Source organism: Nicotiana sylvestris, chromosome 5, assembly GCF_000393655.2.
Source record: "Nicotiana sylvestris chromosome 5, ASM39365v2, whole genome shotgun sequence".
Taxonomy (NCBI): Eukaryota; Viridiplantae; Streptophyta; class Magnoliopsida; order Solanales; family Solanaceae; genus Nicotiana; species Nicotiana sylvestris.
In genome coordinates, this window is record NC_091061.1 from 20,147,990 (window position 1) to 20,164,563 (window position 16,574).

Here is a 16,574-nt window from a genome sequence, read left to right on the forward strand (position 1 = left end):
GTCTAGGTTTAGGTTATTTATTTTGCTCTTAGGTCTTTAGTTCCGTTTTATTTATCTTTTGTTCCTAAGAAGAGATTAGAAGGGTCCTTAGGATTAGCTTAATAGGTATTGGGTATTGGGTTTAAGGAATGAGTCAAGAATTGGGCTCTAAAACTCTTAAAATTATGGTCTAACATCTTAATTAACTTCCTTTAATATAAGATAAAAATACTACACAATGCAAAAACTAATTCTAATTAATTAAACTAAACTATATTAAAACATAAAACTATTATATTTTTTGTATTTTTAAGATTATATAAAGATAAAAATAAGGTACTATTTTTGTTTTGTTTTTTTATTTTATGAAAGATACATAAAATAAAATATTTTTGTGACGACATAAAGTAAAAGAGTCAAATTAACTGAAATAACTATATTATGCCTAAACCAAGTATTTAAATGCTAAAATATGAAAAAATCTTGGGGAGGGTCAAAAATCACATGTCTACAAAGTAATTAAAATAATTCAAATTAAGTCTTTAGCATAATAATAATCTCAAAATAAAGGTGAATAATACGATTTGCGGAATACACATAGCCCGACATCGGGGTGTCACCCGTCATGAGCATCTATCATAAAACTACAAGTCTGAAAAAGTCTACACAACTATTACATAACTAGGACAAGGGAAAGAAATAATGATAAGAGGGAGAGACACTAGGCTACGAACGCCGAGCAGTTACCTAGTGAACTCCAAAATCTGCTGGAAGCTCTCAACCCTCGCAAGCAGGACCTGAAGCGCCTAAATTTGCACACGGGGTGCAGGGAATAAAGTGAGTACTCAAACTCAGTGAGTAATAATAATAAATGAAGACTAAGCAATAAGAAATCACGTAAAGGCACATCAACAGGCTATAAAGAAGCAGTATTAAGCCAGTGAAAGCAATGAAATAGTGAAAACATGTAAAGTCACCTTAGTTCAGTTTAAGCTTCTTTAAAAATGCCTTTTTAACAGGTAAGCAAGTAAATGACAGGCAGCTAGAAAAGATAAACACATAAAGAACCGCCCCTCAGGCATAATACCGACAGAATCAGCCCATCGGGCAACACATGGAACAGCACCAGCCCCTCGGGCTATATCTCATTTCACAATGGGTAACCGCGCTCACTGGGGGTGTGCAGACTCCTGGAGGGGCTCCTTACGACCCAAGCGCAATATCAAGTCATCTCGTGGCATAATCAATAGGCTCTTGGCCTAATATAACCAAGCCACCTCATGGCGTACAATCTTAGGCCCTCGACCTCATAATCATAGATCAGTGTATCCTCACAACACAGGTCTTCGCCCTTACTCAGTCAGAATCTCATAATCCACTCGGGAAACAGTAAAATATGATGCTCAACCCAAATTATCATTTAAAATATCATTTAATGTATTAAAATAGAGTAAACATGTTGAGTTATGAAAACAGTAGAATATAGCATGACTGAGTACAAGTACAAAGTCAAAATAGTGAGGAAATATCAGTAGAAATTCCCTAAGGATCCAAATAGTTGACACGAGGCCCAAATATGGTATTCCACCCAAAACATAATGATAGCAAATAGTTTTCAATCAAATAGCGGTAAAACAGTCATTCGGGACGAACTAAGTCACAATCCTCAACGGTACACGACCCTACGCTCGTCATCTAGCGTGTGTCACCTCAATATAGTACAACGATGTGAAATTTGGGGTTTCATACTCTCAGGACAATATTTAAAATCATTACTCACCTTAATCTGGTCCAAACTCTAGCCCCCGACGCCTTTGCCCCTCGAATCGGCCTCAACTCGCGTCGAATCTATCAAAAATCAGAATCACAACGTCAAAATATGTTAAAGGAACGAACCCTATGCGAAAATAATCAATTTACAACATAAATTCCGAAATTAACCAAAACCCGACCCCCGTGCTCACATCTCGGAATTCGATAAAATTTACATCAATAGATTTCTTATCACCCCACGAGTTCATACATATCAAAAGTCCCAAAATCCGACCACAAATGGCCCCTCAAATTCTCAAGTCAAGGTCTCCAATACCAAGCCATAGTTCCCAATTTTGAACCCTTAATTTCCATAATTATAGCTCAAATTTGTGAAATATACCATAGAAATGAGTTTTAGATTCACAAATCTTATCTCCAGACGTTATCCCTGAATCCCTTTTCAAAATGCTCCAAAACTGAGTTGAAATGATGAAGAACAACTCAAAAATCGCGAAGGAATTCTTTTATACATTCTAGTCGAGGCTTTTTGCACCTGCGGCCCTTTTACCGCTTCTGCGATCTAGACCATCGCTCCTGCGGTTTCCAATTACTTGACTATTTCGGCATCTGCGGTTAAAATATCGCACCTTCACCACCGCAAGTGCGCCTTCTCGATTGCTTCTGCGAGACCGCACATGCGGTCACCTAGCTGCATGTGCAGTTATGACTGCAATGGAACATCTTCAGCTGCCAAACCAACTTCCAAACTTTCCGCCAACCATCCAAAATCACCTAGAGGTCCCCGGGACCTCAACCAAAAGCACAAACACATCATATACCACTATTTTAACTTGTACCAATCCTCAAAACATCTCGAACAACATCGAATCAACAGAAACACATCGGGTTCAAGCCTAAGGTTCCAAAATCTTTCGAATTCCACTTTTGATCAAAAAGTCTACCAAACCACGTCCGAATGACCTGAAATTTTGCACACACATCCCAAATGACACAAAGGTCCTACTGCAACTCCCGGAATTCCATTCCGACCCATATATAAAATCCCACCTATCAACCGAAAAACGCCAAAATTCCAATTTTGCCAATTCAAGCCAAAATCTACTCCGGGCCTCCAAAACACATTCCGATCACGCTCCTAAGTCTCAAATCACCTCCCAAAGCTATTCGAACCATCGAAACTCACATTCGAGCCCTCTAACACATAAGTCAATATCCGGTTGACTTTTCCAACTTCAGCTTCCTCTAAAGAGACTAAATGCCTCAAACCTCACCAAAACCTTTCAGAACTCGAGCCAACCAACCCGATCACACATAGAACTGATAAACAAAGCAATAAAAAGTAGAAATGGGGGAAACGAAGCGGTAACTCATAAGACGACTGGTCGGATCGTCACATCCTCCCCCTCTTAAACAAATGTTCGTCCTCGAACGAGTCAAGAAACATACCTGAAACCTCAAACATGTGAGGATATCTGCTCCGCATCTCCCGCTCGGTCTCCCAGGTAACCTCCTCCATAGACCGACCTTTCCACTGCACTTTCACTAAAGCTATATCCTTTGATCTCAACTTTCGAACTTGATGCCCCAAAATAGCTACTGGCTCCACATCATAAGTCAAATCATCATCTAACTGAACCGTGCTTAAATCTAAAGCATGAGACGGATCCCCAATATACTTCCGAAGCATAGAAACATGAAATATCGGATGCACACTCGACAAGCTGGGTGGCAAAGCAAGCTCATAAGCCACCTCTCCAATCCTCCGAAGCACCTCAAAAGGCCCAATGAACCGAGGACACAATTTACCCTTCTTCCCAAACCTCATAACACCCTTCATGGGTGAAACCTTCAACAGAAACTTCTCACCAACAATGTAGAACACATCTCGAACCTTCCTATCAGCATAACTCTTTTGTCTCGACTGCGCTGTACGAAGCCTCTCCTAAATTACCTTTACCTTTTCTAAAGCATCCTGCACCAAGTCTGTCCCCAATAGCCTAGCCTCACCCGGCTCAAACCAACCAATTGGAGATCTACACCGCCTCCTATACAAAGCCTTATATGGAGCCATTTGAATACTCGACTGGTAGCTGTTGTTATAAGCAAACTCTGCAAGTGGTAGAAACTGATCTCATGATCCTCCAAAATCAATGACACAAGCACGCAACATGTCCTCCAATATCTGAATAGTGCGCTCGGACTGCCCGTCCATATAAGGGTGAAAAGTTGTGCTCAACTCAACCTGATTACCCAACTCTTGGTGTAGAGACCTATAAAACTGCGAAGTAAACTGAGTGCCCCTATATGAAATGATGGAAACTAGGACACCATGCAAACGAACAATCTCCTGGATATAGATCTCTGCCAACCGCTCTGAAGAATAGGTAGTACACATAGGAATGAAGTGCGCAAACTTGGTCAGCCGGTCCACAATCACCCAAATAGCATCGAACTTCTTCAAAGTCCATGGGAGTCCAACTACAAAGTCCATAGTAATCCTCTCTCACTTCCATTTTGGAATATCCATCTGCTGAAGCAAGACACCCGGTCTCTGATGCTCATATTTCACCTGCTGACAATTGAGACACCGAGTTATAAATCCCACAATGTCTTTCTTCATTCTCCTCCACCAATAATGTTGTCTCAGATTCTGATGCATCTTTGCGGCACCCGGATGAATGGAATACCGCGAGCTATGGGCCTCATCCAGAATCAACTCCCAAAGCCCATCCACATTGGGCACACAAATCCGGCCATGCATCCTCAACACCCCATCATCACCAATAGTCACATCTCTGGCATCATCGTGCTGAACTTTGTCCTTAAGGACAAAAAAATGCGGATCATCATACTGGCGCTCTCTGATGCGATCATATAAGGAAGTCCGAGAAATCACACAAGCCAATACCCGACTGAGCTCTGAAATATCCAACCTCACAAACCGATTGGTCAAGGCTTGAACATCAACTGCAAGAGGTCTCTCCCCAACTAGAATATATGGCAAACTCCCCATACTCACCGCCTTTTAGCTCAAAGCATCGGCCACCACATTGGCCTTCCCGGATGGTACAAGATAGTAATATCATAATCCTTTAGCAACTCCAACCATCTCCGCTGCCTCAAATTGAAATCCTTTTGTTTGAATAAGTGTTGGAGGCTACGATGATCAGTAAACACCTCTCAAGGCACACCATACAAGTAATGCCTCCAAATCTTCAATGCGTGAACAATGGAAGCCAACTCCAAATCATGAATGAGGTAGTTCTTCCCATGGGGCTTCAACTAGCAAGAAGCATAATCAATCACTCTACCCTCATGCATCAATACACACCTAATACCAACTCTCGAAGCATCATAATACACAGTATATGAACCTGAAACTGATGACAAAACTAACATAGGAGTTGTGGTCAAGGCTGTCTTGAGCTTCTGAAAGCTCTCCTCACACTCATCAGACCATACAAATGAAGCACCCTTCTGAGTCAACCTGGTCAAGGGCGATGCGATAGATGAGAATCCCTTAACAAACCGACGGTAATAACTTGCCAACCCAAAAAAGCTACGACTCTCTATGGCTGAGGACGGTCTGGGCCAACTCTGAACTACCTCTATCTTCTTCGGATCAACCTTAAGACCCTCACTGGACACCACGTGCCCCAATAAAGCCACTGAACTAAGCCAAAACTCACACTTAGAGAACTTTGCATAAAGTTTCTCCTCCCTCAATCTCTGCAACACAACTCTCAAATGTTTCGCGTGCTCCTCCCGATTACGCGAATATACCAGAATATCATCAATGAATACTATGACTAATGAGTCGGGATAAGGACGGAACATGTTGTTTATCAAATGCATGAACGCTGCTGGGGCATTGGTCAGCCCAAAAGACATCACCAAGAACTTATAATGACCATATCAGGTCCTGAAAGTCGTCTTAAGAATATCTGAGTCCTTGATATTCAACTGGTGATAACCTAAACAAAGATCAATCTTGGAGAACACTCTCGCTCCCTAAAGCTGGTCGAATAAATCATCAATGCGAGGCAAAGGATACTTGTTCTTACCTGTTACTTTGTTCAGTTGCCTATAATCATTGCACATCCTCATAGAGCCATCCTTCTTCTTCACAAATAGAACCGGCGCACCCCAAGGCAACACACTAGACCGAATGAACCCCTTATCAAGGAGTTCTTAAAACTGCTCCTTTAACTCCTTCAACTCTGTTGGTGCCATACGATATGGTGGAATAGAAATGGGTTGAGTGCCTGGTGTCACACCTCCTTTTCGTCCGCGCTACCCCAAAGGGACGCAGAGGGAGTTTTTCCAATTAAAGGTTAATCAAAACGAGATTTTAATTAAAGATTCAGAGTTGCCACTTAGGAGATTTATGGTGTCCCAAGTCACCGGCTGAATCCGAATCGAGGGAAAGATTGACTCTGTATTACAGTCTGCGAACCAGAAATTTGAGTAAGGAATTCTATTAACCCGGGAGAAGGTGTTAGGCATTCCCGAGTTCTGTGGTTCTAGCACGGTCGCTCGACTGTCATATTCGGCTTAATTATCTGATTTTTATACAATCATGAACCTATGTGCAAATTTTAACTTTTGACCGCTTTTATTGTTATCCTTATTATTTTAACGGAGAATTGCAACGTTGTGAAAACGTATCTCGAACCACGTCACATCAATATACCCGTGGTTATCGACACATTTTGACTCTGTTGAGATTTGGATTTGGGTCACATAAGTGTGCACCCGAGTTTAAGAAAGTAAATTATTAAAGGCGCGCCTAAGCGACTAGCGTATCATCATTTTGGGGAAGGCCGTGAACTTTCGCTAAACGGCCCATCCCGAAGTCTAAGGAATTTTATAAACACTTATAGAGGGCCCCGCAGCTTATGTATTTCATTTGCCGAGGCTCGTCTCATTCATTAAAAAAGAATTGCAATGTCATGGAAATGCATCTCGAACCACGTCACAATCAATGTACCCGTGATTATCGACATATTTCGATTTCGTTGAGATTTGGATTTGGGTCACATAAATGTGCACCCGGGTTTAAGAAGGTAATATTATTTTGAATACGCGCCTAAAGAGACTAACGCGTTGTTATTTTGGGAAATGGTCGTGAAACTCGCTAAACGGCCTCTCCCGAAATCTAAGTATTTTTATATATACAATTATCAAGGGCCCCGCAATCTAGGTGCTTTATTTGGTGAGGCTCATTTCATTTTTATTTTAAAAGGGTAAACCTAAAGCAATTTATAGTGTTCTACTTAGTTCGTTTCTAAAATAAAGGAGGAGTCCTAGTTAATTATATGGTTTAAGAGCTTTTACAATTGGGTCATGAACACCACCCATTTAAAATCAGAACCTAAGTACGCAGACGGGCATGGTTATTCACCAACCTGGGCCCAGGTCCGAACGAATGTAGTGTTAAAAACAGGACCTGGGCCGTCTTATTCAGGCGCGGAGGCCCAATCCGCCTAAATACGGGCTATCGATCTCTTTTCGACAAAACACATCACCCTTCCGATTTTAAACGAACTAAACACTTAATGAAACTTACTTAAGTTATTCCATGCATATTCAACAATTTGCCACGCAGAAATGTGAAGTGATTATATCTAATTAAGTATATTACTACAGGTTTTAGAAGAGCAATAGTTAGAAAGAGGTAATTTAGATGTTTATGCTTAATCCTAAACTCAAGCCATTGATGTTACAATCAGATTGTTGTATTAATTAAATAGTCTATTAGGCCAGATTCTAACAGACATGCATTCGAAATACACTACCTAATAATCAAGCTAAAACAAACCAAATATTATTGATTACAGCTATACATTCGAAATGGACAAGAGCAGATACATGATATAAAGTTCATTCGAAAGTTCATAGATTAAACCATTACAAGAACTGTCCAGTTATACATCCCGCAGACATTTACATGATATTAATGAGTGAGATATCCTAATATACAAATCAGTAGAAAACTAGATCAAACTTAAAGCTTCAAATCTTCATGTATATTCATGCTTGTGTTTTGAGCTTACAAATGACCAGGGTTACAGCTGTGTACCTGAAAATGGCAATATAATGAGAAAAGAAAGAGGCCAGCAACAACAATAACTCGAACAACAACAGCAGTAATCAATGCCCAGTAATATAGAACAACGAGTAGACCCAAGTGATAAACCAAAAATCCAGACGTGTTTAAAACCAAAAAGGATTACCAAGACTGACTCAAAACCAGCCTGAGTAAGCCCAAAATCACTAGGAAATCAACCAAAAAACCTCTAAAACTTTCCCAACCAGAAATCAAGCTAGAAACATGCTGTCGATGCCCCCTTTTTCCCTCCTAAAAGAAGGCGAAATCGGGTTTATGACATTATGGGCAAAACAACTCTTATTCCCCTTTCGAGGACTCGGGATATGGAATTTGAAGAGTCGCCACCTAATGATTATAGTGCATTAGGACACTTAAAAAAAGGATTTTGAAAGATAAACCAGAGTTCGGGTAAGGGCTTGAGATTATCTCGAGGGGAAGGTGTTAGGCACCCCTCAAGATCTACTAGTGTGGTTCCCGACCGTGCTTAGTTATGACTTTAAGAATATGAATAAACAAGCAAAATTTGCATATAGGAAGTGTAGACAAGTTGAAAAATTTTGAAAGAAGAAAGACACAAGTGATTTTGAAAAGAGAAAAGCTTAGTTGAAGAAAACACTAATTTAAGAAAACATTGATAACTAAAGAAGGAGAAAAGGGGTCCTAGGTTTAAATATAATATGAATCAGTTTGGTGCAATACCCAGCAATCATTATCGCACGAGATATTAGCGCACCGTCATCATCTCCATATTCTACCCTTCCCACCCCGTTAAGGTATTTAAACGCGATTAGTCTCGTTTTACTTATTGCATGCTAGTACCTATCCCAACCTATCAGTCCCGGGGTATTTGGACTTCTAATCCTAAAGGGAGGAAAGGGATGGAGGCATATATGGAGCTTAAAAGGATAAAATACTAAGGCGTCAGTCAAAACAAATAACAAATAAGCGGGGCATAAAATAAATATGCAATGCTCACATAAAACCCCGTAAATCACATAGCAATTAGTTTAGCATGTCTTGCATATACTGATTTGGTCTTTAATTGAAACTTAAACGGCGGACGGATCAGTTTAACACATAGAATTAGATAAAAGGTCTGCATTAGGCAACTCGGATCCAATTGTCAGGAATTGAAGTACTTTAAATGAATTATTTAGAAAGTACTGATTTCAGAAAAAGCCTAATGCAGAAAGGATTAAAACAGATAGTTGAGATTGTAGAAATTCGGAATTAACTTTGAAATCAGCAGATTTGAAATATAGTAGAGTTATGAAAAAGAGTTTCGAAAGTAAAGTGACTTTAAAAGTAAGAACAAACTGAATACTGTTTTGAATATAACAGCTTCCTAAGATGAAAATTTAAGCAGCAGATTGAAAACCGTTTTAGCAAAGAGAGATTCAAGTTTAAAAAAAGAAATCGAGAATTTTGCATACTTGTAAGAGTTCTAGCAATAAACAGATTAGTACAAATTTGTTGAAAACGTTGAATCCAATTTCCAGATTATTGCTTATACAGATTAGGCGAGTTTGAACCCTGTAGGCAGGATATCTATACCTGTTATCAAGCCGTTAAGAAAAAAAATGAGTATTTGATTACCCTACAGTTTGCCTAACGTTTTCATGCATTTCCTATAGGCATGATTTCTATGTGCAACGGGTTATTCGATTATTAGGTCCTATAGGCAGGATTTCTACTGATTTGCGATATTAAATCTTATAGACATGATTTCTAAATGATTGAGTTAAAGGAATGTAAAGGCCTATAAACATGGTCTCTAGGTGATTGAAAGCATTAAAATCCTATAGGCATGATTTCTACCCTTTAACTCATGCAAGCAATATAAACCCCTCCCACACCCCTTTACTAATATTCCCCGAGTTCTTTTTACAAGATTATTACAGAACCAGAAGAAAGAAAGTAAACAAAAATACATCACAACATACAACTAGATTCGAGCAGCCTAATTCAATCTTAATGCCCAATAACATGTCTTTCACCAAATCCGGATTCCAGATTCCGAGGCCTTCTCTTACTCAGAATGTTTTCAAAGTTCCAAGGAGCTTCAAGAACTCTAGGAAATGCTTAACATTCTGAATAATTGATATAATAATAGAATAGTGCAGTGTGGAAGTGCCAACCCTCAGGCATCCAAGTTCAGAGGGAGCTCTAGGGTCCCAAAGCACGGCTTACCCAAGTGCAGTAACACAAATAGCAGAAAAGAGAGGGAAGCTTTGAGTATGTGTGTTTATTGAACTCTAATTGTTCGTGTGCTTGAAGAAAAGGAGTGGGATATTTATTGTTTGAAAACAGGTAGTAAGTAAGGTAAAAATAATTCAGTATCAAATCAGAATCAATCAGGAGAAGGGACTTCCTTTAATTAAGGAGTCGACTTTGAATAGTAAAGGGCGGGGTTTTATTTAAGGAAAGAAAATCAATAACACATTGTGCAATAAATGGTAAATACATAAGAGAAGTTCTTCAAATACGCGGTTCAGGTAAATAAGGTAAGAATAAAATCAACTAACACATAGTAAATCAAGGAATTAAAGATTCGAACTCAATACTGAATCAAGTCAGAAAATAGATCCAAATTAGACAAGGGAAGAATCAAATAAGCTCACATAATAGTAGTCTGAAATCAATTCCCAAAAATTAGGGTTACTTTGAAAGGAAAATGTTTGACTATAAAAGATGCATAAACTTAAACATGCAGGGCTAAGATTAAACAAATCGAGTAGTCATGCAATCAAAAGTAGAAGAACATAGCTATGAGAGAAATCAGAATGTCTTGCAAAGCTTTAGAAAGAATCAGAGAACATGAGACGAATTTTAGAAAATTAGGGTATTGAAAGTAAACAAGAAACAAAAATACTCGCACACAAGTAGTCTGAAAACCCCAAAAAATCTTGGGTTTCTTCTTCGCAGATGAAAGCATAACGAATCAGGCAAAGAATAAACTCAGAAAGTCCAAAGAACACAAACATTCATGGAAGCATAATGAAAGAAGAGACAGTAAAGAATTTACTCGAATACCCTAGAAGAAATTATAGTACAGAAAATACCTAGAAATCATAGTGAAAACACTTAGGATTTACGGTGAAGCCAAATAATGTAAGAAATCACAGTAGAACAAGTAAAAATCACAGAAACCCTAAGTTTTGAGAAGATGAACAGGTTTTGAAAGCAAAAACTTGAAATGATGTAAGAAATACTTTGAGAACCTCATAAATAGCACAGATCTAAAGTAGATCTAGAGAGAAACAAGAAAACCTCGAAATGGCTTAGGGTTTCAGAGAAACCCTAAAAGATGAGAAAGGCCTGGAAAGGGGCTGGTCCGAGTCGAACGAGTCAGAGGTGAACTAGTAGTGCTAGGACACACCGAAGGTGAGCCGGAAATGGCCATAGAACCTAAATCGGAGGAACTTTGGGCCAGGGTCTTCAAGGTCGGACCTTGAAACTTCATGCAACAGGAGGATAAGGGTGAGTGGGGGTAGATATAGGTTACACAGGGCCTGGGAAGCCATGATTTCCGGTGGAATGAGGTCAGAGATCAGCGGAGAGGGCTAGGGTTTCAGAGGGTGGTTGAGAGCATTTTGAGAGACGAGGGGATACAAGGGCGGCTCATCTGTGTGAATGATTAGGGTTAGGGGGTTGATTGGGTTAAAAAAGGAAAGGGCCAACGGGGGCCGTTGATTAAAACAATCAACGGCCCTGATTTAAGATGGGATCCGGGCGGGTTCATTTGATTGGGTCTGGGTCGGGTAAAATTCGAAATTGGGTTGTGTAACTGGGCTTGATTGGGATCAGAATTGAGGCTATAATTGAAAGCAAATGGGGCTGAAATTTAAATAACCATTTTTCCCTTTTGAATTTATAAAAAATAGTAAAAGATGTTTAAAAATCAAATTAAAAGTACTGAGTTAATAAGCAATGCATAAGTATTAATTTAAAAAATATTAGAAATGATTTTGTGATTACGAATGCTATTAAATCGAGAAATAGGCTAAAATTGCAATTTCATGCAATTTTAGTTTTAAAATACCAAATGGACTTGTAAAATTAGGCAAAAATCATGTAAATTATATTTTGTGTAAATACGAGAATAAAATAAATTATTCGCCAAAATGACAAGTTTTGGGAGTAATTATTGGTTTTTATAGTGCAAAATAGGCCATAAATTGGTTTTAAAAATTTGGGAAAATACCAAAGCCTTTGGGTGTGCTTGTATATGCATACACATGCTATTTTGATAGTATTTTGAGTATAAAAATACGTAGGAAAAAATTGGGTATCAACAGCTGCCCCTCTTTACCCGAGGAGGATGAAAGAGTTGTCGGGTAAAGACAAGATGGCCAATTTTGACCGGAAACGGCGATTGTAAAAAGATTTTGACCGTTCTATGGTTTCTGAGTTGCCTACATATCCCTGGTTTTACAGGAATCAGGCCATATGTAGTTCAGGAACCATTGGCGGAATATGCTGATAGAAATTTAAAAGAATGGTCGCGACGGTCACGTTTGAGAGGGTGCTTGGAATCGGATAGGCTGCGGAGAAATGGAGCGGGATTGCTGAGCCAGCCGTGAGCCAGCCGGAGTACCTGCAAGTGCATGATGTGCATATATATTTGCGTAATTTAAACGTGATGCAAGTTCCCGTTGGACCATGAATGTTTGTCTTCGGACGGTTAGGATGATGTCATCAGACTATGATGTCCTAGGCCATGAAGATCATAAAAGTAAAGATTCGCAGGCCATGAAATGGTGTTCTCGGGCTATGCAGATGGTGCCTCCGAACTATGACGCCTTTGAATAAGTTGGCTATTTTTCAACCCATGAGAAGGTGGCAATCTTTCAGCCAAATGAATGCAAGGGTGGTGATTTTTCAGCCAAGGCGAGAATTTAAAAAACAGGAGGCGATATTTTAGCCGAAGCGAGAATTTAAATAAAGTGGTGATATTTCAGCTATGCAGGATGGAGACAGAGCTTAGTCTCGAAAGGCAGATAGATAGCCTTATGCAATATGGAGGTAGAGCTTAACCTCGGAAGGCAGAGAGTAGCCTTATGCAAAATGCGGATGGAGACAGAGCTTAGTCTCGGAAGGCAGATAGATAGCCTTATGCAATATGGAGGTAGAGCTTAACCTCGAAAGGCAGAGAGTAGCCTTATGCAAAATGCAGATGGAGACAGAGCTTAGTCTCGGAAGGCAGATAGATAGCCTTATGCAATATGGAGGTAGAGCTTAACCTCGGAAGGCAAAGAGTAGCCTTATGCAAAAATGCAGATGGAGACAGAGCTTAGTCTCGGAAGGCAGATAGATAGCCTTATGCAATATGGAGGTAGAGCTTAACCTCGGAAGGCAGAGAGTAGCCTTATGCAAAATGCAGATGGAGACAGAGCTTAGTCTCGGAAGGCAGATAGATAGCCTTATGCAATATGGAGGTAGAGCTTAACCTCGAAAGGCAGAGAGTAGCCTTATGCAGAAATGCAGATGGAGACAGAGCTTAGTCTCAGAAGGCAGATAGATAGCCTTATGCAATATGGAGGTAGAGCTTAACCTCGAAAGGCAGAGAGTAGCCTTATGCAGAAATGCAGATGGGGACAGAGCTTAGTCTCGAAAGGCAGCAAGATAGCCTTATGCAATATGGAGGTAGAGCTTAACCTCGAAAGGCAGAGAGTAGCCTTATGCAATATGGAGGTAGAGCTTAACCTCGAAAGGCAGAGAGTAGCCTTATGCATTAATGCAGATGGAGACAGAGCTTAGTCTCGAAAGGCAGCAAGTAGCCTTATGCAATGCAGAAATGTAAAGAAACGAACAGTAGTAAGTTCTCTTAGCTGATAGATGATTGCGCTATCATGACTGCTGGGAAATGCTGGGTGTAGATAGTAGACTTTTGCGAAATGAGTGATTGCTTTGAGAGTTTCAGAGTGGGTACGTTTTGCTTTTGCGGCCTGAATTCTGGTGGGCGGTTTGCGCTATTAAGACTGTTGGGGAGTGTCGAGTGCGGATAGTGACCCTCTGGAGGGTTTTTTATTTTGAAGAGCAAATATACTTTGATTCGTTGCTTGAATTCCTGCATCCAAAGAAAAATTGTGAGTTTTATAGGGGGGAGGTTAGTTCGTATCCTCCAGCTCTTGGTGTCGTGTATCACGGAGGTAGCGTTGCTAAACGATGCGATCCAAATGATATTCGGGCATGACCTAGTGAATATAAGGCAAGTGCATGTATATATAGGTAAAAAGAATTCCTTGATTATTTCGGGATGAACCAACAACTGCAACGTGGTTCAAGACACGGCAACCTCGCTTGCTCCGGAATTTTGAGAGTCCTCCTCAAAATTTTGCCCCAGTTTACTGGGTTGGAGCTGCTGACGGCTGTGCTGGATGACTGAACGCTGAGCAATCCCAGAATTTTGAGGGTGCTAATGAGAAAATTGACGACTGACTTTGGAATTTTGAGGGTCCTCCTCAAAATTCTGCCCCAATTCCAATAGCAGGGGGAAAGATGGAATTTTTATTAAAATATGACCGAACCCATAGGGCTACCTACGTATCCCCTCTTAAACGAGAATCAGGTCAGGCGTAGTTTAAATTACATCATAAAAGAAAAGTATATGATCAAATGTAGTATCGCTTTACTGCGTCTGCGTTGATAGGCTTCGACCAGACTTCTCCGTCCATTTCCGCGAGAATAAGGGCTCCTCCGGTTAGAACCCGATGCACCATATACAGACCCTGCCAATTAGGAGAGAATTTCCCTTTGGCTTCATCTTGATATGGAAATATCTTCTTCAACACCAGCTGTCCTGGTGTAAACTTCCTTGGCTTGACTCTCTTGTTGAAGGCTCTGGACATTCTATTCTGATATAATTGACCATGACAAACAACGTTCATTCTTTTTTCGTCTATGAGGGCTAACTTCTCGTAGCGACTCTTGACCCATTCTGCATCATCTAATTCTGCTTCTTGTATGACCCTTAAGGAAGGAATTTCTACCTCGGCGGGGATGACCGCCTCTGTACCATAAACCAGCATGTAGGGAGTGGCCCTAGTTGATGTGCGGACCGTGGTACGATAACCCAGTAAGGCGAATGACAATTTCTCATGCCACTGTTTGTGCTTTTCGATCATCTTCCTTAGTATCTTCTTGATGTTCTTATTGACTGCTTCTACAGCTCCATTCATTTGAGGTCTGTAAGCCGTAGAGTTCTTGTGTTTAATCTTGAGAACCCTGGCTTTGACTTGCTTGGTGACTTCTTGTTTGATTTTCAAACTCATGTCTGGCTTGAATTTTCTGAGTTTCTGTTTGACCGGCGGGCATGCCGGATCTGTCGGCAGCTTGTGAGCCACAATGGATGTGCTGAGACCGGTCATATCATCATACGACCAAGCGAATATATCCTCATATTCTTTCAAAAACTCTGTGTATTCTTCCTTTTCTGATGGTGACAAGTGTACGCTGATACGTGTTTTCTTGACATTTTCTACGTTCCCCAAACTGATGACCTAAGTTTCGTCTAAGTTAGACTTGGGCATGTTCTCGAAATTTTTGACCTCCCTGACAACCTCTTCTGGTATCTCATCCTCTTCTGAGTCTATATCCTTTTGTCGTACTGTCTCGTTGCAAGTCACAGTCGTTGGTTCATCATCAAGATATGTAATAGTAATGCTGTGTAAAATAAGGTAAATGGTAGAGAAAATAAATGAGAGCGAAACATAAAGATAAACTTGGAAAATGCTTTTTCATAATCGTTTAAAACATTGAAGCTCTTTTCAAAAGTAAAGAAAATGCGGAGAAGTAAAATCAACTAAAGTAAAGTGTGATGCAGATGCGTCGTTTAGCCTTGCTACCCCGAGGCTCTCCGGGCACTGGTGGTCCTGATTGACCAATTGGCGAGGTGCTCTCCTTGGTTCATAGCTTGAATGGAAGGGCCTTCCTCCACTTCCTCCTCGAAGATAGTACAACAATCCATATCATCTTCCAGAAACAGGTTCTTTATTGCTGCTAGTGCCTCGTCTTTCTCTGATCCGTACGAAGATGTCAGCTGGCTGAAAAATCTGCTCCAACTGAGGTATAGGGTGCTCCAGCGGATGGTATGGTCCGCGCCATGGGGGTGACCAGTGGTTGAACTCCTCCCAAGTGTACTCATACCTTAGGCCAAAAGTGGTACCGTGCTTTTTCAGCTTGATAGGTTTGGTGATACCCTGCAGGTTCTTACCAAGTCCTTTTCTGGGTTCATACCCGCTCCAATTCAGGATGCTCTCAATTTTGTTATCCCACCACTTGTCTTTGTCTATGGCGTTGACTCGCTCGATGTGATGGTATGTTTCTCCAACGATTTTCCTTCTTCCTCCGATCATCGGGATGGCCTGGCGACTATATATAGGGTTGCTACCGTCGCTATGAATGATTACTTCCTGATGATTCCATTCAAATTTTACAACCTGATGCAAAGTTGATGCCACAGCCCTAGCGGCGTGGATCCAGGGTCATCCTAGCAACAAATTATAGGACGCTGGTACGTCAATGACTTGGAACTCGACATTGAACCAGGTGGGTCCCATCTGTAGGCATAAGCTAATTTCTCCAATGGTGGACCTCTGAGATCCATCAAAAGCTTTGACACTGATAGCCCCGTCTTTGATCTCGTGCAATCCCTTACCCAATGTCCTGAGAGTTACCAATGAACAAATGTTGAGGCTGGATCCCC

General features: G+C 40.6%; 1 protein-coding gene across 1 annotated transcript; it reads right to left on the bottom strand.

The window, feature by feature from the left end:
• Positions 1-14,481: 14,481 nt before the first annotated feature.
• LOC138868340 (uncharacterized) lies at positions 14,482-14,898 on the bottom strand. The gene has a single exon (XM_070145890.1). The coding sequence runs from the start codon at positions 14,896-14,898 to the stop codon at positions 14,482-14,484; it is 417 nt and encodes a 138-aa protein (XP_070001991.1).
• Between the last annotated feature and the right edge of the window lie 1,676 nt (positions 14,899-16,574).

Bases quoted from the DNA above. Each gene is read 5' to 3' on its own strand.
- LOC138868340 (XM_070145890.1), bottom strand. From the start codon at position 14,898: ATGCTGGTTTATGGTACAGAGGCGGTCATCCCCGCCGAGGTAGAAATT.